The 24,561-nt window shown below is 40.6% G+C and overlaps 1 protein-coding gene across 5 annotated transcripts in view; it reads right to left on the bottom strand.

Moving 5' to 3' along the window:
- Positions 1 to 24,561, bottom strand: part of LOC139756163 (uncharacterized protein C2orf42) — a 164,941-nt gene that overhangs the window by 117,181 nt on the left and 23,199 nt on the right. For 3 of the 5 annotated variants that reach the window (XM_071675344.1, XM_071675347.1, XM_071675348.1), the window contains exons 2-3: positions 11,860 to 12,123; positions 8,887 to 9,099 (exon numbers count right to left, since the gene is read on the bottom strand). In XM_071675344.1, coding sequence (XP_071531445.1) covers positions 8,887 to 9,099 — 213 coding nt within the window. In that variant the 5' untranslated portion in view covers positions 11,860 to 12,123. Of the gene's footprint in view, positions 1 to 8,886; positions 9,100 to 11,859; positions 12,124 to 15,430; positions 15,646 to 24,561 lie in introns of those variants that run through there. The other 2 variants (XM_071675346.1, XM_071675345.1) reach the window with 2 other exon arrangements.

Here is a 24,561-nt window from a genome sequence, read left to right as displayed (position 1 = left end):
GAAAGGTGCAGTTTGTGAGATGTATGATCATTACTTTATCCACAACAGGCCACTGGCAGAGGACAACTCTAGCATTAGCATGTGCAAAAGCTCCAAGCTAATGTTCCTAACCACTACTTCAACCTAACAAATGTGATACTGTAGGGAGAGCAACTTAGTCACCTATTGGCTTATAGGTGCACCTATGATTAAACACAAATTTAAAGGCTTTAAATATGGCCACCTTGGAGGAAGGAGGAGTGAGGAATGACCTGATCACAACTTTTAAAATAAAGATTGATGATATGAACAGTGAACAGTCCTTTAAGAGATGTAGGAACAGAGCAACCAAAGGACATAGAATGAAATTAAGCAAGAACCTTGTAAAAAAAAGGATGTAAAGTGCTTTTAAAGTATAAAAGTATCCATTTTTGCCTTCTCAGATAATGTTATCTCAACACCTTAAGAGTTCTCAGAACATACAGCTCCTTCCCCACCCTATGACTCACTTCCACTTCCAAGGTTCCATTCACTATCATGTCTACTCCCAGATATCTAAAATGCTTCACTTCCTCCATTCTTTTTCCATTCCAACTCACACTCCAACTAACCTGTCCCTTAATTCTGCTGAACCTAAGAACTCTGCTTTTAATCACATTCAATCTCAACTCTTTCCTCCCACACACTCTTCCAGACTCAGTCACCAACTTCTGCAGCTTCTCACAGAAATCTACTACCAGTGCTGCATCATCAGCATACAATAACTAACTCACTTCTCACGCCTTCCCATCCCCCACAGACTGCATACCCATTTCTTTCAATAAGACTCTAACATCTACCTTCCTCACCTCTCCGTTCATAAAGTTAACAACCGTGGTGACATCAAACATCCCTGATGCAAACTAACCTTCACTTGGAACCATTCCCTCTCCTCTCTTCCTACTCAAATTCAAGCTTTACATCCTTGATGAAAACTTTGCACTTCTCACAGCTTTCCTTCCACCCTGTATACTAAGACCTGGGGTTGGGGAGAAAGAATTCTACCCTCGCATTTCCTGCATGTAGAAGATGACTACAAAAATGGCAGGAGCAGGGGACTAAAATACTTCCTTCTTGTATTTCACTTTCTGAAAGAGGAAACAGAAGGAGCCAGGCAGGGAGTGCTCATCCTACTCGAAGGCTTATGCTGGGGAGTCTATATGTGTGTGGGTATACCCAAGATGAGAAGAGAGAAGAGACAGGTAGTATATTTGAGGAAAGAAACCTGGAGGTTCTGTCTGAAAGAAACAAAGCTCAAGGGTAAAGGGGAAGAATGGTTTGGAAGTGTCTTTGGAGTAAAGTCAGGGGTTGGTGAGAGGACAAGAGATAAGGAAGGAGTAGCACTACTCCTTAAACAGGAGTTGAAGGAATGTGTGATAGAAAGTAAGGAAGAAAATTCTAGAATGAAGGGGGTAAAACTGGGAGTGAATGGAGGGAGATGGGTGATTATTAGTGCTTATAAACAAGGCCAAGAGAAAGACCAAGAGAGGCAAGTGTTTTGGGAGTAGCTGAGTAAGTGTGTTAACAGTTTTGATATATGAGACTGGATATTACTGATGGGTGATTTAAATGTGAAGTTAAGCAATGTAGCATTTAAGGGTATAATTGGGGTGCATGGAGTATTCAGTGTTAGAATGTAAATGGTGAACAGCTTGTGAAGATTGTACTGAAAAAGGACTATAGATTGGAACACCCGGTTTAAAAAGGGACATACACAAGTACATGGATGCAAGTAGGAGAGATGGTCTGTGGGCACCACTGGATCACGTATCAACTGAAAGCATGTAAAAGACAGACTGTTGGATGTAAATTTGGTGAGAGGGGCAGCTGGTGGGACATCTGATCACTATCTTAAAGAAGAGAGGGTGAAGATTTGTAGAGGTTTTCAAAATAGAGGAAATTAATGTTGGGGAGAAGGGAGCGGTGACAGTAAGTGAGCTTGAAAAAGACTTGTGTGGAGAAATACCACCAGAGATTAAGTGTAGAATGGCAAATGGTGAGACTACATGAAGCTAGGGGGAGTGGGTGAGGATTAAGAGGTATTTAGGGTAGCGGTGATGGCGCGTGCAAGAGATGCATGTGGCACGTGAAAGATGAGAAGTGGGCAGATTAGAAAGAGCAGTGACTGGTAGGATGATGAAGCAAAGTTGCTAGTGAAAGAAAAATGAGAAGCACTTAGAGGGAAGGAGTTCAAATGATCAGGAGATGTATAAGAGATGTATAAGAGAAAGTGGGAGAAGGTCAAGATGAAGGTACAGGGGTTGAAAAAGACAGCAAATGAGAGTTGGGTGAGCAAGTATTGGTAAACTTTAGGGAGAACAAGATGTTTTGGAACAAGGTAAATAATGAGTGAAAGATGAAAGAGCAAATAACTTCAGTGAAGGAGGTAAAAGGAGACATGTGAACAGGTAGTGATGAAGGGAGTATTTTGAAGGCTTGTTAAATGTGTTTGATGATAAGAGTGGCAGATGTAGGATGTTTTGGTTGGGGTGGTATGGAGTGAGAAATTCATGGAGAGTGATTTGGTGAAGAGAAAAGACATGAAAGTCTTGCATAAGGTGAATATGGCTAGGCAACTGGAGTAGATGGTAAGGATTTTCAATGCATGTATGGATCATGGTGAGGTGCCTGAGGATCGGTAGAATGTATGTATAGTGCCACTGTATAAAGGCAAAGGGGATAAAGATGAGTGTTTAAACAACAGAGGTATAGCTTTGCTCAGTATATTTGGCAAGATATATGAGAGGGCATTGATTGAGAGGGTGAAGGCATGTATAAAGTATCAAACTGGGAAAGAGTAGTGTGGTTTCAGAAGTGGTATGGGGGAGTGTGGATCAAGTGATTTCTCTGAAAATGTGTGCAGGAAATACTTAGAGAGACAGATGGATTTGTATGTGGCATTTACAAATCTGGAGAAGGCAGATGATTGGGGTTGTTAGAGATGTGTTGTGGAAAGTCTTGTGGAAAATATTTTCATTTTCAATCATACTGAAAATTAAAGAGGAGTGTTCATAACAGTGAAATGCTCTTTAGGACTTTGAAACAAACTATTCAACAATTTTCATTTCTATACCTTATGATTACATTCAGTTGTTATCATTGTTATGATACATATCCCACCTTTCAGATGCTTGTAGCATGAGAAAGGTGGGAGGTGGGCAGATTAGAAAGGGTAGCGAGTGGTGGGATGAAGAGGTAAGACTGTTAGTGAAAGAGAAGAGAGAGGCATTTGGACAGTTTTTGCAGGGAAATAGTGCAAATAACTGGGAGATGTATAAAAGAAAGAGGCAGGAGGCCAAGAGAAAGGTGCAAGAGTTGAAAAAGAGGGTAAATGAGAGTTGGGGGTGAGTGTGAGTATCAATAAATTTTAGAGAGAATAAAAAGATCAGGGCCTAAACATTCAGGAGAGTGAAAGGCGGGCAAGGAATAGAGTGAATTGGATCGATGTGGTATACCGGGGTTGACGTGCTGTCAATGGAGTGAATCAGGGCACGTGAAGCGTCTGGGGTAAACCATGGAAAGTTCTGTGGGGCCTGGATGTGGAAAGGGAGCTGTGGTTTCGGGCATTATTGCACGACAGCTAGAGACTGAGTGTGAACGAATGGGGCATTTGTTGTCTTTTCCTAGCACTACCTCGCACACATGAAGGGGGAGGGGGATGTTATTCCATGTGTGGCGAGGTGGCGATGGGAATGAATAAAGGCAGACAGCGTGAATTGTGTGCATGTGTATATATGTATGTGTCTGTGTGTGTATATATATATGTGTGTACATTGAGATGTATGGGTATGTATATTTGTGTGTGTGGACGTGTATGTATATACTTGTGTATGGGGGTGGGTTGGGCCATTTCTTTCGTCTGTTTCCTTGCGCTACCTCACAAACGCAGGAGACAGCGACAAAGCAAAATAAATAAATAAATAAATAAAAAGATGTTTTGGAAAGAGGTGAATAAAGTGCATAAGACAAGAGAACAAATGGGAACATCGGTGAAGGGGGCAAATGGGGAGGCAATAACAAGTAGTGGTGAAGTGAGAAGGAGATGGAGTGAGTATTTTGAAGGTTTGTTGAATGTGTTTGATGACAGAGTGGCAGATATAGGTTGTTTTGGTCGAGGTGGTGTGCAAAAAGAGAGGGTCAGGGAGAATGGTTTGGTTTGGTAAACAGAGAAGAGGTAGTGAAAGCTTTGCTGAAGATGAAAGCCGGCAAGGTGGTGGGTTAGGATGGTAATGCAAAGGAATTTATCAAAAAAAAAAGGGGTGACTGTGTTGTTGACTGGTTGGTGAAAATATTCAATGTATGTATGGTTCATGGTAAAGTGCCTGAGGAGTGGTGAAATGCATGCATCGCACCACTGTATAAAAGCAAAGGGGATAAAGACGAGTGTTCAAATTACAGAGGTATAAATTTGTTGAGTATTCCTGGGAAATTATATGGGAGGGTATTGATTGAGAGGGTGAAGGCATGTACAGAGCATCAGATTGGGGAAGAGCAGTGTGGTTTCAGAAGTAGCAGAGGATGTGTCGATCAGGTTTTTGCTTTAAAGAATGTATGTGAAAAATACTCAGATAAACAAATGGATTTGTATGTAGCATTTATGGATCTGGAGAAGGAACATGATAGAGTTGATAGAAATGCTCTGTGGAAAGTATATGGTGTGGGAGGTAAGTTGCCAGCAATGAAAAGTTTTTATCAAGAATATAAGGCATCTGTACGAGTAGGAAGAGAGGAAAGTGATTGGTTCCCGGTGAACGCTGGTTTGTGGCAGGGGTGCATGATGTCTCCATAGCTGTATAAATTGTTTATGGATGGGCTGTTAGGGAGGTGAATGTGAGAGTTTTGGATAGAGGGGCAAATATGCAGTCTGTTCTGGATGAGAGGGCTTACGAAGTGAGTCAGTTGTTCGATGATGATACAGTGCTGGTGGTTGATTCGGGTGAGGAACTGCAGAAGTTGGTAACTGAGTTTGGTAAAGTGAGTGAAAGAAAAAAGCTGAGAGTAAATGTGAATAAGAGCAAGGTTATTACATTCAGTAGGGTTGAGGGACAAGTCAATTGGGAGGTAAGTTTGGAGAAAAACTGGAGGAAGTGAAGTGTTTTACATATCTGGGAGTGGATCTAGCAGCAGATGGAGTCATGGAAGTGGAAGTGAGTCACAGGGTGGGGGAGGGGGCAAAGGTTCTGGGAGAGTTGAAGAATGTGTGGAAGGTGAGAACATTATCTGAGAGAGCAAAAATGGGCATGTTTGAAGGAATAGTGGTTCCAACAATGTTATATGGTTGCGAGGCATGGGCTATAGATAGGGTTGTGCGGAGGAGGGTGGATGTGTTGGAAATGAGATGTTTGAGGACAATATGTGGTGTGAGGTGGTTTGATCAAGTTATGAAAGGGTAAGAGAGATGAGTAGTACTAAAAAGAATGTGGTAGAGAGAGCAGAAGAGGGTGTATTGAAATGGTTTGGTCACATGGAGAGAATGAGTGGCAAAGAGGATGTATGTGTCAGAGGTGGAGGGAACAAGGAGAAGTGGGAGACCAAATTGGAGCTGGAAGGATAAAGTGAAAAAGATTTTGAGTGATCGGGACCTGAAAATACAGGAGGGTGAAAGGCGTGCAAGGAATAGAGTGAATTGGAACGAAGTGGAGTACCGGGGTCGACGTGCTGTCAATGGATTGAACCAAGGCATGAAGTGTCTGGGGTAAATCATGGGAAGTTTTGTGGGGCCTGGATGTAGAAAGGGAGCTGTGGTTTTGGTGCATTACACATGACAGCTAGAGACTAGTGTGAATGAATATGGCCTTTGTTGCATTTTCCTAGCGCTAACTCGAACGCGCTTAGGAGGCAGGGGGTGCCAGTTCATGTGTGGCAGGTTGGCGACAGGAATGGATGAAGGCAGCAAGGATGAATATGTACATGTGTATATATGTATATGTGTGTGTATGTATATTTATGTATGTGTTGAAATGTACATGTATGTATAGGTGCGTGATGTCTCCATGGTTGTATAACTTGTTTATGGATGGGGTTGTTAGAGAGGTGAATGCAAGAGTTTTGGAAAGAGGGGCAAGTATGCAGTCTGTTCTGGATGAGAGAGCTTGGGTAGAGAGTCAGTTGTTGTTCGATGATGATACAGCGCTGGTGGCTGATTCGGATGAGGAACTGCAAAAGCTGGTGACAGAGTTTGGTAAAGTGTGTGAAAGAAGAAAGCTGAGAGTAAATGTGAATAAGAGCAAGGTTATTACGTTCAGTAGGGTTGAAGGACAAGTCAATTGGGAGGTAAGTTTGAATGGAGAAAAATTGGAGGAAGTAAAGTGTTTTACATAACTGGGAGTGGATCTAGCAGCAGATGGAGCCATGGAAGTGGAAGCAAGTCACAGGGTGGGGGAGGGGGCGAAGGTTCTGGGAGCATTGAAAAATGTGTGGAAGGCGAGAACATTATCTCAGAGCAAAAATGGGTATGTTTGAAGGAATAGTGGTTCCAACAATGTTATATGGTTGCGAGGCATGAGCTACAGATAGGGTTGTGCGGAGGAGGCGGATGTGTTGGAAATGAGATGTCTGAGGATAATATGTGATGTGAGGTGGTTTGATTGAGTAAGTAATAATAGGGTAAGAGACATGTGTGGTAATATTAAGAATGTGGTTGGGAAAGCAGAAGAGGTTGTATTGAAATGGTTTGGTCACATGGAGAGAATGAGTGAGGAAAGATTGGCAAAGAGGATATATGTGTCAGAGGTGGAGGGAGCGAGAAGTGGGAGACCAAATTGGAGGTGGAAAGATGGAGTAAAAAAGATTGAGTGATTGGGGCCTGAACATACAGGGCGGTGAAAGGCGTGCAAGGAATAGAGTGAATTGGAATGATGTGGTATACTGTGGTAGACATGCTATCAATGGGTTGAATCAGGGCATGTGAAGCATCTGGGGTAAACCATGGAAAGTTTTGTGGGGCCTGGATGTGCAAAGGAAGCTGTGGTTTCGGTGCATTACACATGACAGCTAGAGACTGAGTGTGAACAAATGTAGCCTTTGCTGTCTTTTCCTAGCGCTACCTCGCACACAAGTGAGGGGAGGGGGGTCCCATTTCATTTGCGGCGGGGTGGCAACAAGAATGAATGAAGGCAGCAAGTATGAATATGTACATGTGTATATATTCCTATGAGACCACGGGAAAAATGAAACACAATAAGTTCCCAAGTGCACTTTCGTGTAATAATCAAATCATCAGGGGTGACACAAGAGAGAAATATAAGTCAGTTGATATGAATCAAGGAGATGAAGCTAGGACGCCATTTGGTAAACATGTGATTGTCTGAAACATGTTTACCAAATGGCATCATAGCTTCATCTCTTCGATGCATATCAACTGACTTATATTTCTCTCTTGTGTCTCCCCCGATGATGTGATTATTACACGAAAGTGCACTTGGGAACTTATTGTGTTTCATTTTCCCCGTGGACTCATAGGAATATCTTGATCACGTGCAAAATTGTGATCCTTTCCAATGTGTATATATGTATATGTCTGTGTATGTATATGTATGTATACACTGAAATGTATAAGTATGTATATGTGCGTGTGTGGGCGTTTATGTATATTCATGTGTATGTGGGTGAGTTAGGCCATTCTTTCAACTAATGCCTTGCACTACCTCAATAACGCAGGAGACAGCGACAAAGGATAATAAATAAATAAAATGTTTTATTATACTTGAATGCTGTTTCCCATGTAAGCAAGGTAGTACCCTGAAACAAACAAAGAAAGACCTATCCACTAACAAACACATAATTACATATAAATGCACATCTTTTTTCTTTTTAATTTTCCAAAAGAAGGAACAGAGAAGGGGGCCAGATGAGGATATTCCCTCAAAGACCCAGTCCTCTGTTCTTAACGCTACCTTGCTAACTCGGGAAATGGCAAATAGTATGAAAGAAAGAAAGAAATATACATACACATATACATATATACACAGGTACACATTCATACTTGCTCACCTTTACCCATTCCTAGCGTCCCACATGAAACAGCATCGCCACCCACTGCATCAACCCTCACAAAATCAACAGGTTCAGAAAAGTAGCATACCACCATCTTCATACAAAGCAGATGGATACTGTTTTGTTTATCTCTTGCTGTATCTTTCACTAAAGGTGCTGCTCTCATTACTATTAAATGAGTCTGCATTTCATGCACCATGCATGTGTAACAGGCAAGGTAAACCATGGAGTAGCCTATGGGGCTTGATGGTATGACTGTGGATGGGAGTCTTGGTTTCCATAAATAGGACAGTATGGATGCAAATAAAGCCATTGCTCACTCATTCCTGGTGGTAATCAGCTAAAGCAGCAAAATCAATCAAGTATATTACAAAGTAATGATTCTAAAAACAAAATACATATTAAAAAAGGCAACCACAGCATACATTATTTTCAAAACCAATAATCAGAGTAACCAAACCTAATTATACTAATCACTTGCTTCAAATTTATAAAGTATCATCATGGCCCCATACACCATTTTTGCTTTTGGAAGACTGCATTATACAGGGTTAATGAGAACATTAATCCAGCTGAAGGAAACACAAAACTAGATCTAAAATACAAAAACACAATATTACATGTTGAATCATATGCTGAGATATAAGAAAGAGAATATCAGGCAAAACAGAAAACCCAAATGTTCTTCAACAAACATTTATCAAAATTTAACAGGTAAGCAGCATTCTGATTCTATTCAAGCCATAAAAATGAAAAAAAAACTACAAAGAAACTAAAAGAACATCTACAAACTACAAAAATGTAGTTATTACAATATGTAATTATGTATCAGCTTATGGTTTACAGTAACTAGCATCCTAATGAATCACTAACCTGAGCATCAGCACCAGCTGTGATCCGACATGCCTCTGTAGACAGCTTTCTCTTCTCTCCAGCTTCCTTGAAAATCACATCACAGGACTTGTTTTTGCAAGAAAAACCTCGTGTGCCATTCAAGGTCCCACATTTGTGACACTTGCGAACTCCTCGCATAGTAGCCCTCCCCAGGTCTGTGAGGAAGGCAGCTCGTTTATCCTCTCTTGGCATCTGGAAAGTACTTGAAGTCAGATCTGAGACTATTCTGAGATAATTATAGAGTTTTCAAACTGTTACCACATCATCTATCAACCTCCCAAACTCCCACAACTCATGGATCAAATAACAACTAGTTTCACAATATAAAGGTAAAGCAGACATCCACTTGAAATTCAAGATCACCTAGTCACATACAATCTACCCATTTTTGTGTGGTACACTGAAGCCACAGACCCATATCTATGAATAAGAAATGATTGGGTAAGAGAAAGGTGCAGTAATAAAAAAAAGAGTATGGCTAAGACAGCCGAGAAGGGTGTGCTGCACTGACTTCGACATACAAAGAGAATATACTCAGTCTTACAGTAATTAGACTTTTTTGGCGAATCTATGTTAATGAAGTGGTGTGTAAGATCATGAAAGAAGGAATCAGGCTTGAAAATGTCGTCTTAAATGAAAGAGCATATGGCACAAGCACACGCAGTGAACTGTGAATGTGGATAGGATTCAGAAGTCAAGAAGCTGTATGATAATAGAGAATGTTCAAGAGATGGGGTCCAAACTAGAGTTGAGCTCCCTCCCCATACCATACAAATGGGTTATTATGTATGCACACACACAAAACAACTAGAGGACATAATATGAAATTAAGTATAAGCACTTGTTAAAAAAGATGTGATAGAGTACTTTTTAAAATATAACAGTGGTGGATGACTGGAATACAATGAATGAAGACATGGTCAATACAATAAGTATACATAAATCTATGAAGTTGGTGACTGAGTTTGGTAAAGTGTGTGAAAGAAGAAAGCTGAGAGTATATGTGAATAAGAGCAAGGTTATTAGGTTCAGTAGGGTTGAGGGACAAGTAAATTGGAAGGTAAGTTTGAATGGAGAAGAACTGGAGAAAGTGAAGTGTTTTAGATATCTGGGAGTGGATTTAGCAGCAAATGGAACCATGGAAGTGGAAGCGAGTCACAGGGTTGGGGAGGGGGCAAGGGTTCTGGGAGTGTTGAAGAATGTGTGGAAGGCAAGAACGTTATCTTGGAGATCAAAAATGGGTATGTTTGAAGGAATAGCAGTTCCAACAATGTTATATGGTTGCGAAGCATGGGCTATAGATTGGGTTGCAGAGAGAAGGGTGGATGTGTTGGAAATGAAATGTTTGAGGACAATATGTGGTGTGTTGTGGTTTGATCAAGTAAATAATGAAAGGATAAGAGAGATGTGTGGTAATAAAAAGAGTGTGATTGAGAGAGCAGTAAAAAGAGCGTGATTGAGAAAGCAGAAGAGGGTGTATTGAAATGGTTTGGTCACATGGAGAGAATGAGTGAGGAAAGATTAACAAAGAGGATATATGTGTCAGAGGTGGAGGGAATGTGAAGTGGGAGACAAAATTGGAAAGGGGAGGATGGAGTGAAAAAGATTTTGAGTGATCAGGGCCTGAATATACAGGAGGGTGAAAGGTGTGCAAGGAATAGAGTGAATTGGAACGATGTTGTATACCGGGGTCGACCGGCTGTCAATTGATTGAATCAGGGCATGTGAAGCATCTGGGGTATACCATGGAAAGTTTTGTGGGGCCTGGATATGCGAAGGGAGCTGTGGTTTCAGTACGTTACATATGGCAGCTAGAGACTGAGAGTGAATGAATGTGGCTTTTGTTGTCTTTTCCTAAAGCTACCTCTCATGCACGTGGGGGGAGGGGGGGTGCCATTTCATGCATGGCGGGGTGGTGACAGGAATGGATGAAGGCAGCAAGTATGAATATGTACATGTGTATACATGTATATGTCTGTGTATGTATATGTATGCATATGTTGAAATGTATAGGTATGTATATGTGCGTGTGTGGGCGTTTATGTATGTACATGTGTATGTGGGTGGGTTGGGCCATTCTTTCATCTGTTTCCTTGCGCTACCTGGATAATGTGGGAGACAGCGATTAAGTACAATAGAATAAAAAAAATATTCATGAAGTTGTACTACAGGAGAGAATGTTCAATAGACAGGGCCTCATGAACATAAAACTCCTTCCCTATACAGTACAAATACATAATTACAGAGGAGAGGTTGAAAAACAGGATACATGTGCCAGAAATGAAGGGGACAACAATGTTGGGGAAGTCCAAATGGGAGACTGAAGGATGAAGTGTAACAGATTTTGAGAATTTGAGGCCTGAACATTCAGGAGGGTGAAAGGCATGTCTGAGATAAGAGTGAACTGCAGTGATATGGTTTACAAGGGCACAATGTGTTGTCAGTGGACTGAACCAGGACATATGAAGCAGCCAGGAGAAACCACAGCAAGGTCTCTGAGGCTTGGCTATAGACAGAAAGCTGTGGTTTCAGTACATTACATGACAGTTGGAGAATGAATGCGAGTGAATGAGGCCATTTCTTTATCTATTCCTGGTGCTTCCTCACTAATGTGGGAATTGGAGAACAAGAATGAAAGAAAAAGAAATAAACTTTTAGAGATATATGGGGTGTTAATTCTTAATCCAAAGCATGGTAATCTACAATAGATCTTTCCAGAGTATCAAACTGTATGAGGTCACAATAAATATTGCCATCGTCACTTGAACAGCTTCAAGTTTATGAAGTCTTACCATAAAACAGTTCATCAAAAGGGTAATTACAACCTGCAAATATTTTCTGAGATCAGTATTTATAGTACCCTTCCCCTCAATAGTCAGCATACCTCTGAATAAACACATTTGATCATCATTTAGATAAAATTCAAAAGCAATATAGTCTTTGTTCCATTACCTTAACTTTGTTTCTATATTTTCTATCTAAGTCATTCCGGCTTTGATGGAAGATTCTACAGTACAGATTTTCATAGGGTGTTTTTCCACATGGGTCATTTTGCTTAGGATTTTGTTTGTCACCTCCTTCAGGAGATGAGATGAATTGGTCCTCGTAACACTAAATGACTTTATTTTCACAAATTTCACTAGAGTTGACTGCTTCATCATCAGTACATGGAAGAAGACCCACGGATGACAAGAAGAGCTCTGATGAGGAACATATCTATAGAAAGAAAACAATAATGATGGTAACTATCTGTCTACTTTTATAAAAAATATTCTAGTGAGGTCACTAAAATATAAAAATTAACAGTAATACTATAGAATGCTTTAAACAGGTCCCAAGAAAGTAATCTCAAGCTAATTTGTCATCCATTACTTTGGTTCTTTCATCTTAAGCAGTCTGCTCATGCCCATTTACCTCTATATCACCTTGCAATCACTATCTGAGGATAACTTTGTCATCCGTTACTTTGGTTCTTTCACCTTAAGCTTACCTCTGTATCACCTCGCAATCACTATCTGAGGATAATTTCTTTCTTTTTCACAAATGGTAATTCTCCTCTAATCATACTATTCTGGTGCAGTATTATAATCAATGAAGTTAAGAGGTGCTGCTACTGTGGTATGGCTCAAAATCAGGAAAAGTTTTGAATTTCAGTGCCTCAAGGGATACTTTAGTTATCTGAAGTATCCAAGTCTCAAACCCACCTTCTTGTGGTGACACTACAACCTTAGGGATAGAACAAAAGGGAGAGGCATTGCCCAAATCCATCAGGGAAATGGTTGTAGTATTCTTTTTTCTAATACAGAAAAACAAGTGTTTGCTGGGGTTTTAGCTTTTTGGGACAATTTTGGAGCTCTACTGCCTGTGGGAAATGCTGCACTAGAATTGATCTCTGCCAGCAGCCTGTCAAGGGTGAGGCATAAAAGGCTAAGAAGCAGCATTAGAGTCCATCAGTTATGCCAGGGAGTAAAAGGGATGAGTGACCGACGGTGATGGCGCTGAACATATATGGGATGCATGGTGAGAGTAAAAGCCAGGAGCTTGTGGAGAAATTCAAAAGTCATAGTTTGGATGAGCTGGGGATTGGGGAACCAGCATTCTTAGGCAGTGAATGAGTGAAAAAGGAAATGATGACAGCAAGTTATGGGAGGGCATGGGAGGAGTGGTATGGATGGGAATGAATGAAAATTATCAGGGAAGAGGAAAGAAGGACGTGCAATTGTGCTATCACTCAAAGTATCAGAGGGTGTTACAGAGCACGGATGGAATGGATCAAGAACAGTGTGGGTGAAAGGAAAGATTATAATTGAGGAGTATGCATGCGTATGTGATTCTGCACCCATGAATATGAAGACTGAGGTGAGAATGATATGAAGCATTCTAATCTCTCTATCTGTCTATATCTCTGACACCTGTTCCAACAGGAACTCCCTGTAGGGGGTGGCTAAGGCAATGGTCTCCATAACTAATAAACTCTAATGCCACTTCTTAGCCTTTACTGCCTCAACCTTAGCAGGCCAATGGCAGAGGGCAACTCTAGTGCAGTACTTGCAGTGTCTCCTACCTAATAATCCTCCCAACTACTTCTACTTAATGCTCCTGCCTCTAATGTTGCTACCTACTACTTATAACTAATGTTTCTTCCTAATGCTCCTGCCTGAATGTTCCCATTATCTCTGTCTACTGCTCCTATCATTCTGCCAAAATGCAGGACTAGTGCATATTGCTCACCACAGGAAAATCTAGAGTTACAAAGAATGAGACATGTGGGTTCAGTGTTGTCAAGTGATATGTATGACAAGGTGAGAATGTATGTTTGTAGACAGAATGCCAGTAGTCCACATGTGGGTGAGGCAGAAAGAAAAAACAGCTATTTGGGTAAGAGGAATGCAACCTGACAACCACTGAAGAATATTAGATTTGTAATTTGCTGATAACCAAGAGGAAAATGAATCACGACAAGTTCCAAAGTGCACTTTCATATAATAATCACATCATCAGGGGTTGATCAAGATGTCTAAGTTTGGTGACATGGAAGGACAGTTATGGGGAGAGAGAAGTAGAGGGTAAAAGAGTCATTAGGTTCGTTAAGAGATTAGCAAAGGGTAGAAGTGTATGTATGGAATTGAAGTAACGATTAAGGGACAGCATAATCCTTACAAGCCTGACTCATGCAACCAAAATATGGACATAAAATGAATCATAGAGGTCAAGAATCCAGGCTGTGAAAATGAGCTGTTTGAAAGGAGCATGTGGTATTACTAGATGGAATGGATAAAGAAATATGGGGGTGTATGAGAGATATGGTCTAGCAAGGAATGCAAAGGGGATGAATTGTGGGGTGGTAGAGTGGGCAAAACATAAAACTTTGAGGTCTGGGCATATGAAAAGAATGCAAGACATGGAATTTACAAGGAGAGTGTATGACAGTGCAATTAATGGGGGTGGTGTGAGAGGAAGATCGCCTGCGACACCAGGAAATAGAGAGGAAGAGTACTGGTGGGAAACAAATGGTGGAAGAATGTATGGAATAGTGTATGCAAGGGAATAAGTATAGACTCTTTTCCCATGACTACCCCATTGATGGAAGTCCCTGGGGGAACAGGGGTCAAGATATAGAAAGATGGTTAGATATAATAAAAAGATGTCCAGGCTACATTTAGTGACACTGGCTGCCAACAACACTGAGCTATGCATTTATATAGGTTTTTGTTAAGAGCAAATCATGGCAAAAATTCAGCAATTCAACCCTACAGCAATTACTTTTGTACTAATGGCATTTTTGGTGTAAATCTTACATGTATGTATATAGAAATGTCCTTGGCAGATCAGGCAGAAATTTTTGAAAATATTCTGCTATCAAAAGTTAGGAGTACATGAAACTGGCCAATTTCTTGCTTTCTGCCCCACTTACAGCTGTACAACAAGGATGAGACTGCAGCATTGTTATCTTACATTCATATATGTTGGCAAATTTCACACACAATCACAAAAAAGAAAAGAAAAAAATGAAAATTACCCTACTCTAATATTTCAGTGGGAGGATGCCTAAATATCTACCTTCTACAACTTCAGTGAATATACTAATAACTGTTCAACAAATGCTAGGAGAATCTATGAGTGTTACATTTTTGTCTCTGGCTCTGAAGAAAATCAAGTATGATAGTTTTTATCAAAGGTGTGAAGCATGTGTACAAGTAGGAAGAGAGGAGAATGAATGGCTCCAATTGTAGGGTGGTCTGTGGCAGAGGTTGTGATGTCACCATGGTTGTTTAACTTGTTTATGGATGGAGTGGTATGGGAGGTGAATGAAAGAATCTTGGAGAGAGGGATGAGTATGCACGCAGTCTGTTGGACTGGACTGGATTATAGAATTTAGGCTTATAAATCAAGCACTGGAGCATCTAAGGGTACTCAGCACTCTTAATATAGTTTAGAATATTCTACCTTAGACATTCATTTCAACTCAAACAAATGACCAATTCCAGATCTGATAGACCAAGTGCAGCATGCTTATACCTACCTGGGAAAGGAAAATCCCCACTGCCATAGCTCAAGCCATCACTGCTCCCACTACTGCATTAAGGTCCATGTAGATCGGAGGGTGCAATCTGTGTGGGATCCTAATGTATGTACATAGCAGTATCTCTTCCATGAGACTTTTCCCACTGTTTTCAATTCCTCATTTGAGACAGAACTACCATTCTTTTCTAAAGTTTTCCCTGTCATCTGCTGCTTTCTTCCTGTACTGATGAAAAGTGATACATATTGTACCAAAAAAAATATACTGTTCAGGTCAGTTGAGCTGAGGAAACACTGCACCACAGAGGAAACCATGGTTCCTGAGGCATAAGGAACTTGGTCAGCACTCATAAGGTTGAAGATTTGGTGACCCTATTTCAGGTCTTTTACTATGCCTTATTTTCAGTAATATAAAATTTCTGTTTGCTATCTCAGCATACCAGCAGGTCATCAGTGTGAAGTGGGAATATTGGCATCCAGTTTTATAATAATTTTGCAATGCCTTTGCTTTTATAAGGACAGATGGACCTTACAGGAAAAGCTGGCTGCAGCTACTGATAAATAACTGTTATACAGGGTAGATGACCTTCACAATATTTCTGAATCCAGCTCACTGAGACAATCAGGGAGTGAGCCATTAATATCTGAAGCAGCAGTGTGGGTGATAAGACACACATAATAATTTTTCCTTCTCCCAGGAAAGCTACCCTTCCAGGTAATGCAACAATGTACAACCCCATAAATATTTTCCTATAATGCCATTAATTACAAAAAAATAGGTTATAGTCTATGGATGATGGCAATGACAACAAACACGAAGTTTCTCAGCAGCTCTATGATCTGAGGACAGATGGCAGAATTCTGTGCCTGAAACCCTTTATGCCATAACCATTTTTGTTTTCCAGGTGCTAAAGATGATGATGTTGCTTTAGCTGTAAAGGTGATTTGGGGTAGCACAAACAATAAGACACTTGTTATTTGTAATGCAGGTACTAATGATGTACTGAAAGAGAGATCAGAGGAGCTGTTGGAGAAAAATAACTGGCTTATTTGACATTTTCGAGATAAAACTAATAACATTAATTCAGGAGTTCTTGCCAGTGTCAGCACCAGAAATGCCTTCATTCATAAGGGAGTCAATCTAAATAATAAATCAATGAACCTCTGTTTTCAAGAGCAAGTTGATTTCATAAACTTGGGGCAGTATTTCTACATGCAGTTTGGTACTTTAATGAAGGACTACACTTGAATAATGTGGTAGCTACACATTTTGGTAGGATTCTCAATAAGTCTACAAGTGTTCTGTTTAAAAACACAACCCCATGTGAAGCAGACCCATCCCTTTCATATGTACTCTTTGAAATAGGTCTCTGTATCATTTAAGAATGTTTTATGTTAATGCTCACAGTATACACAAAAGTTCAGAGTTTTTGAGACAAAAGCTTTATAAGGCCATCATTTGATTGCTTTTCCCAAATCTTGATTAGATATCAATGATAGAGATTTCCTCATCAAATACTCTGTACCAGGGTACAATCTGTTTAATGAGGAGAGGAAAACAAAGAAGGCAGTGAATTCTAGCTCTTTGCTAAAGCTCATCTAAACTGAAGATAGACTTTGTAAGAAAACAGCAGTAGGTTTAGTTTATGTGCTCCACACACAGATACCACATGTAGATGAAAGACTCAAAACAATAAAGCCATGGCAAAATCTTCAATGACTCTTTTGCATTTGCAGTTATGATCAAAGACACAATTCAATGTTCTAAACCTAGTTTCACTCAAAAAAGAGAACATTCTGTAAAAGACAGACATAAATGCTAAAGACGTACTATCAGCAATAAATAAAATGAAAATTGATATAAATAAAATGGTGGGCCCCAGTAAGTTCTATCCAAGGACAATGAAAGAGGTGAAAATGAGGTACTTACACCCTTGACTCCCCTTTTCAATAAGTCACTTGCTACAGAAGTTCCAGATGATTGGAAGTTTGCCAATATAACATCAAAATTGATAAAAGGTAATAAGTTACTGCCCAGAAATTGTCATCCAATTAGCTTAACATCTGTAGTTGGAAAACTTATGAAAACCATCATGCAAGATGGAATTGTACACTATTTAGAGGACAACCACTTAATAAATGATTCTCAACATGGTTTTCAACAAAATCACTCCAGTCAAACAAATATGCTTGCTATTTTCATGCTATAACTAACATATATGACAAAAGCACTGTAGCTGATGTCATCTATCTAGATTTTTAAAAAGCTTATAATAAGGTTCTGCAATGAAGGTTACTAACAAAAATCAATACAAAAATGAAGTCACAGGGCACTGATAGAGTTGCACTTAGCTGGACTGGAATTTGGTTGATATTAGAAGCATGGTAAATGTGATGATACTGTGCCATAAGAAGCATGATGAATGTGATCATACTGTGCTAAGAGAAGGATGATGAAAGTGACAATACTGTGATAAGAGAAGCATGATGAATGTGATGAATCTGTGCTATGAGAAGCATGGTGAATGTCATGATACTGTGCAATGAGAAGTATGATGAATGTGACACTGTGCTAAGAGAAGGATGATGAATGTCATGACACTGTGGTAAGAGAAGTATGATGAATGTGATGATACTGTGCTATGAGAAGCACGATGAATGTGGTGGTAATAAGCTATGAGAAGAATGATGAATGCAATGATACTGTGCTATGAGAAGCATGATGAATGTGATGATACAGTACTATGAGTAGCATGATGAATGTGTGGATCTGTGTTATGAGAAGCATGTTGAATGTGATGATATTGTGCTATGAGAAGCATGATGAATGTGTGGATCTGTGTTATGAGAAGCATGTTGAATGAAATGATACTGTGCTATGAGGTATGCATGGTTATGTATATGCACCTGTAATCATAAAGACTGTACAAGGTATGTTTGAAATGAAGCATTTTTGGACAAATAAGAATGACTGTATAAATGGCTTTGAGAATGAGAGAAAGGTGGTTATAAAGAATGATATGAATGCAGAGATGTGATGAAACTGGCAGGATAGTTGGTACACATGGAGTGCCTAGAGTAAATGAGAATGGAAGGTAAATCATCTTGCGAATGTCTGTGCTGAGAGGGATTTATTCCTTGCAAACACCTTTCTTAGCAAAAGATGATCCACAGATATACATGGATGAGGAATGATGGAAGAGAAGAGCAAAAGGCTTTGACTGACTATGTGGTAGTGGATAAAAGATTGAAAGGCCAGGCTATATGCTACAATTTTGAGAGGACTCTTTGGAGACTATGACCAATTCACAGCTCTTGAAGGGATGAGGATCAAGGAGAAGAGGAGATGTGTAAGGAAAAATGGAGAGGTGAAAGTGTTGGCCAATAAGAAGTTGAATAAAAAAAATGCAGGAAGGAGTATGAAAGAAAGGTAACTGAAAGTTTAGATGGAAATGCAGTGAATGTAGCAATGCATTCATGAGTGAAAAAGGTGTTTAAAATGTTCAGAGAAATACTAATACTATCAAAGGTTGTAGAATTAGAGGTCAGATACAAGATCAAAAGATATAGGAATAAAAGAGGCAATGTATGGTGGAAGGAAGAGACTAGAAATGCTGTGGAAAAGAGGAATTGGCATATGGTAAATTGCTCGAAAGAATGTACCAGTGGAAGTCCAACAAAGGAGGAGGGAAAAACATAAAATGTGTAAGTGGAATGTAAGTTGATATAAGAAAGCAAAAAGAATAGATGAAGTTTTTGGAAGAAAGTTTAGTGAAGAGTTTTGGGATAACAAGAAATTGCACTGGAAGGAGGTGAAAAGAAAAGAGGTGGATATGAGTGGAAATGTTAGTGTGAGAAGTAAGGAAAGGTAACTGCTGAATCAACAGGAGGAAGTGAAAGGAAGATGGAAAGAATATTTTGAAGAACTGATTAATGTGGGACAAGGGGAGGCAGCAGTTGTTGCATGCATAGGTATGGATGATGGAATGAAAAGGATACAAATGAAAGGGCCGAAAGCAAAAAAGCAGGCAAGATGGGCAATAATGAGGCTAAAGGTAGGACAAGCACCTGGAATGGATTTGATCATGTATCAAATGCTGAAGTATGGAGGAGAAAGTGTGACAGAGTGGGTGCACCTGATATATAATCTAGCATGAAAGCAGATGGTTGTGCCTGAGGATTGGGAGAAAATTAAATTAATTGTTACTTTATTCAAAGGAAAAGGTTCTGAGAATGTATGTAGAAATTAGAGGGGAATAAGTATGTTAAGTATACCAGGAAAAGTGAGAGCAAGAATAATGATTGACAGAGGGACTGAAGCGTGGATCACATTTTTGTGGTAAAGACTAAGGAAATGTATCTAGTGAAAGGTACAAAACTATATGCAACTTTTATGGATTTGGAGAAAGTATGTGAGAGTCAAAGGAAATGCTTCATGGGATGTGCTATAGATTTATTGGGTAGGGAGACAACTGTTGACTGGAGTGAAAGTCTTCTATAGAGAAGCAAATGCATGTTTAAGAGTAGATGAAGAGTTCAGCAAAAGTTTTGGTATTCATGTGGATATCAGACAAGGCTCTAAGCTGTCATCATGGCTCTCTCATCCGCAACAGACTGCATACTTGCCCCTCTTTCCAAAACTTTTGCTTTCACCTCCCTAACAACCCCATCCATAAACAAATTAAACAACCATGGAGACACCACACACCCCTGCCGCAAACCAACATTCACTGAGAACCAATAATTTCCTCTCTTCCTACACGTACACATACTTTAAATTCTCAATAAAAACTTTTCACTGCTTCTAACAACTTGCTTCCTACACCATATATTCTTAATACCTTCCACAAAGCATCTCATCAACTCTATCATATGCCTTTTCCAGATCCATATATGCTACATACAAATCCATCTGCTTTTCTAAGTATTTCTCACATACATTTTTCAATGAAAAAACCTGATCTACACATCCTCTACCACTTCTGAAACCACACTGCTCTTCCCCAATCTGATGCTCTGTACATGCCTTCACCCTCTCAATCAATACTCTCTTATATAATTTCCCAGGAATGCTCAACAAAATTATACCTCTGGAATAAGAGCATGCACTTTTATCCCCTTTGCCTTTGTACAACTGCACTATGCAAGCATTCACCCAATCCTCAGGCACCTCACCATGAGTCATACATACATTAAATAACCTCACCAACCAGTCAACAATACAGTCATCCCCTTTTTCAATAAATTCCACTACAATACCACCCTAACCTGCTGCCTTGCCAGCTTTTATCTTCCACAAAGCTTTTACTACCTCTTCCCTGTTTACCAAATCATTCTCCCTAACCCTCACATTTTGCACACCACCTCGACCCTATATCTGCCACTCTATCATCAAACATATTCAACAAACCTTCAAAATACTCACTCCATCTACTTCTCACATCACCACTACTTGTTATCACCTCCCCTTCAGCCCCCTTCTCTGAAGTTCCCATTTGTTACCTTGTCTTACGCACTTTAATTACCTCCTTCCAAAATAGCTTTTTTTTCTTTCTTTCATACTATTCGCCATTTCCCGCATTAGCAAGGTAGCGTTAAGAACAGAGGACTGGGCCTTTGAGGGAATATCCTCACCTGGCCCCCTTCGCTGTTCCTTCTTTTGGAAAAAAAAAAAAAAAAAAAAAAAAAAAAAAAAGAGGAGAGAGGGGAGGATTTCCAGCCCCCCTGCTGTCTCCTGCGTTTGTGAGGTAGCGCAAGGAAACAGACGAAAGAAATGGCCCAACCCACCCCCATACAAATGTATATACATACACGTCCACACACGCAAATATACATACCCATACATCTCAATGTACACATATATATACACACACAGACACATACATATATACCCATGCACACAATTCACACTGTCTACCTTTGTTCATTCCCATCGCCACCTCGCCACACATGGAATACCATCCCCCTCCCCCCCGCATGTGTGTGAGGTAGCTCTAGGAAAAGACAACAAAGGCCCCATTCGTTCACACTCAGTCTCTAGCTGTCATGCAATAATGCCCGAAACCACAGCTCCCTTTCCACATCCAGGCCCCACAGAACTTTCCATGGTTTACCCCAGACGCTTCACATGCCCTGATTCAATCCACTGACAGCACGTCAACCCCGGTATACCATATCGATCCAATTCACTCTATTCCTTGCCCGCCTTTCACCCTCCTGCATGTTCAGGCCCCGATCACACAAAATCTTTTTCACTCCATCTTTCCACCTCCAATTTGGTCTCCCACTTCTCCTCGTTCCCTCCACCTCCGACACATATATCCTCTTGGTCAATCTTTCCTCACTCATTCTCTCCATGTGCCCAAACCATTTCAAAACACCCTCTTCTGCTCTCTCAACCACGCTCTTTTTATTTCCACACATCTCTCTTACCCTTACATGACTTACTCGATCAAACCACCTCACACCATATATTGTCCTCAAACATCTCATTTCCAGCACATCCACCCTCCTGCGCACCACTCTATCCATAGCCCACGCCTCGCAACCATACAACATTGTTGGAACCACTATTCCTTCAAACATACCCATTTTAGCTTTCCGAGATAATGTTTTCGACTTCCAAACATTCTTCAAGGCTCCCAGAATTTTCACCCCCTCCCCCACCCTATGATTCACTTCCGCTTCCATGGTTCCATCCACTGCCAAATCCACTCCCAGATATCTAAAACACTTTACTTCCTCCAGTTTTTCTCCATTCAAACTTACCTTCCAATAGACTTGACCCTCAACCCTACTGTACCTAATATCCTTGCTCTTATTCATATTTATTCTTAACTTTCTTCTTTCACACACTTTACCAAACTCAGTCACCAGCTTCTCCAGTTTCTCACATGAATCAGCCACCAGCGCTGTATCATCAGCGAACAACAACTGACTCACTTCCCAAGCTTTCTCATCCACAACAGACTGCATACTTGCCCCTCTTTCCAAAACTCTTGCATTCACCTCCCTAACAACCCCATCCATAAACAAATCAAACAACCATGGAGACATCACACACCCCTGCCGCAAACCTACATTCACTGAGAACCAATCACTTTCCTCTCTTCCTACACGTACACATGCCTTACATCCTCCATAAAAACTTTTCACTGCTTCTAACCACTTGCCTCCCACACCATATATTCTTAGTACCTTCCACAGAGCATATCTATCAACTCTATCATATGCCTTCTCCAGATCCATAAATGCTACATACAAATCCATCTGCTTTTCTAAGTATTTCTCACATACATTCTTCAAAGCAAACACCTGATCCACACATCCTCTACCACTCTGAAACCACACTGCTCTTCCCCAATCTGATGCTCTGTACATGCCTTCACCCTCTCAATCAATACTCTCTTATATAATTTCCCAGGAATACTCAACAAACTTATACCTCTGTAAATTAGAGCACTCACTCTTATCCCCTTTGCCTTTGTACAATGGCACTATGCAAGCATTCCGCCAATCCTCAGGCACCTCACCATGAGTCATACATACATTAAATAAACCTCACAACCAGTCAACAATACAGTCATCCCCTTTTTCAATAAATTCCACTATCAATACCACCCTAACCTGCTGCCTTGCCAGCTTTTATCTTCCACAAAGCTTTTACTACCTCTTCCTGGTTACCTAAATCATTCTCCCTAACCCTCACATTTTGCACACCACCTCGACCCTATATCTGCCACTCTAACATCAAAAACATATTCAACAAACCTTCAAAATACTCACTCCATCTACTTCTCACATCACCACACTTGTTATCACCTCCCCTTCAGCCCCCTTCTCTGAAGTTCCCATTTGTTACTTGTCTTACGCACTTTAATTACCTCCTTCCAAAATAGCTTTTTTTCTTTCTTTCATACTATTCGCCATTTCCCGCATTAGCAAGGTAGCGTTAAGAACAGAGGACTGGGCCTTTGAGGGAATATCTCACCTGGCCCCCTTCGCTGTTCCTTCTTTTGGAAAAAAAAAAAAAAAAAAAAAAAAAAAAAAAAAAAGAGGATGAGGGGAGGATTTCCAGCCCCCGCTGTCTCCTGCGTTTGTGAGGTAGCGCAAGGAAAACAGACGAAGTGAAATGGCCTCAACCCACCCCCCATACAAATGTATATACATACACGTCCAACACGCAAGTATACATACCCATACATCTCATTGGTACACATATATATACAACACACAGACCACATACATATATACCCATGCACACAATTCACACTGTCTACCTTTGTTCATTCCCATCGCCACCTCGCCACACATGGAATACATCCCCCTCCCCCCCGCATGTGTGTGAGGTAGCTCTAGGAAAAAGACAACAAAGGCCCCATTCGTTCACACTCAGTCACTAGCTGTCATGCAATAATGCCCGAAACCACAGCTCCTTTCCACATCCAGGCCCCACAGAACTTTCCATGGTTTACCCCAGACGCTTCACATGCCCTGATTCAATCCACTGACAGCACGTCAACCCCGGTATACCATATCGAAATCCAATTCACTCTATTCCTTGCCCGCCTTTCACCCTCCTGCATGTTCAGGCCCCCGTTTCACCAAAATCTTTTTCACTCCATCTTTCCACCTCCAATTTGGTCTCCCACTTCTCCTCGTTCCCTCCACCTCCGACACATATATCCTCTTGGTCAATCTTTCCTCACTCATTCTCTCCATGTGCCCAAACCATTTCAAAACACCCTCTTCTGCTCTCTCAACCACGCTCTTTTTATTTCCACACATTCTCTCTTACCCTTACATGACTTACTCGATCAAACCACCTCACACATATATTGTCCTCAAACATCTCATTTCCAGCCACATCCACCCTCCTGCGCACCACTCTATCCATAGCCCACGCCTCGCAACCATACAACATTGTTGGAACCACTATTCCTTCAAACATACCCATTTTAGCTTTCCGAGCTAATGTTTTCGACTTCCAAACATTCTTCAAGGCTCCCAGAATTTTCACCCCCTCCCCACCCTATTATTCACTTCCGCTTCCATGGTTCCATCCACTGCCAAATCCACTCCCAGATATCTAAAACACTTTACTTCCTCCAGGTTTTTCTTCCATTCAAACTT

The sequence above is a fragment of the Panulirus ornatus genome, chromosome 20 (assembly GCF_036320965.1).
Source record: "Panulirus ornatus isolate Po-2019 chromosome 20, ASM3632096v1, whole genome shotgun sequence".
Classification (NCBI taxonomy): domain Eukaryota; kingdom Metazoa; phylum Arthropoda; class Malacostraca; order Decapoda; family Palinuridae; genus Panulirus; species Panulirus ornatus.
This window is presented reverse-complemented; position numbering and strand designations above follow the sequence as displayed.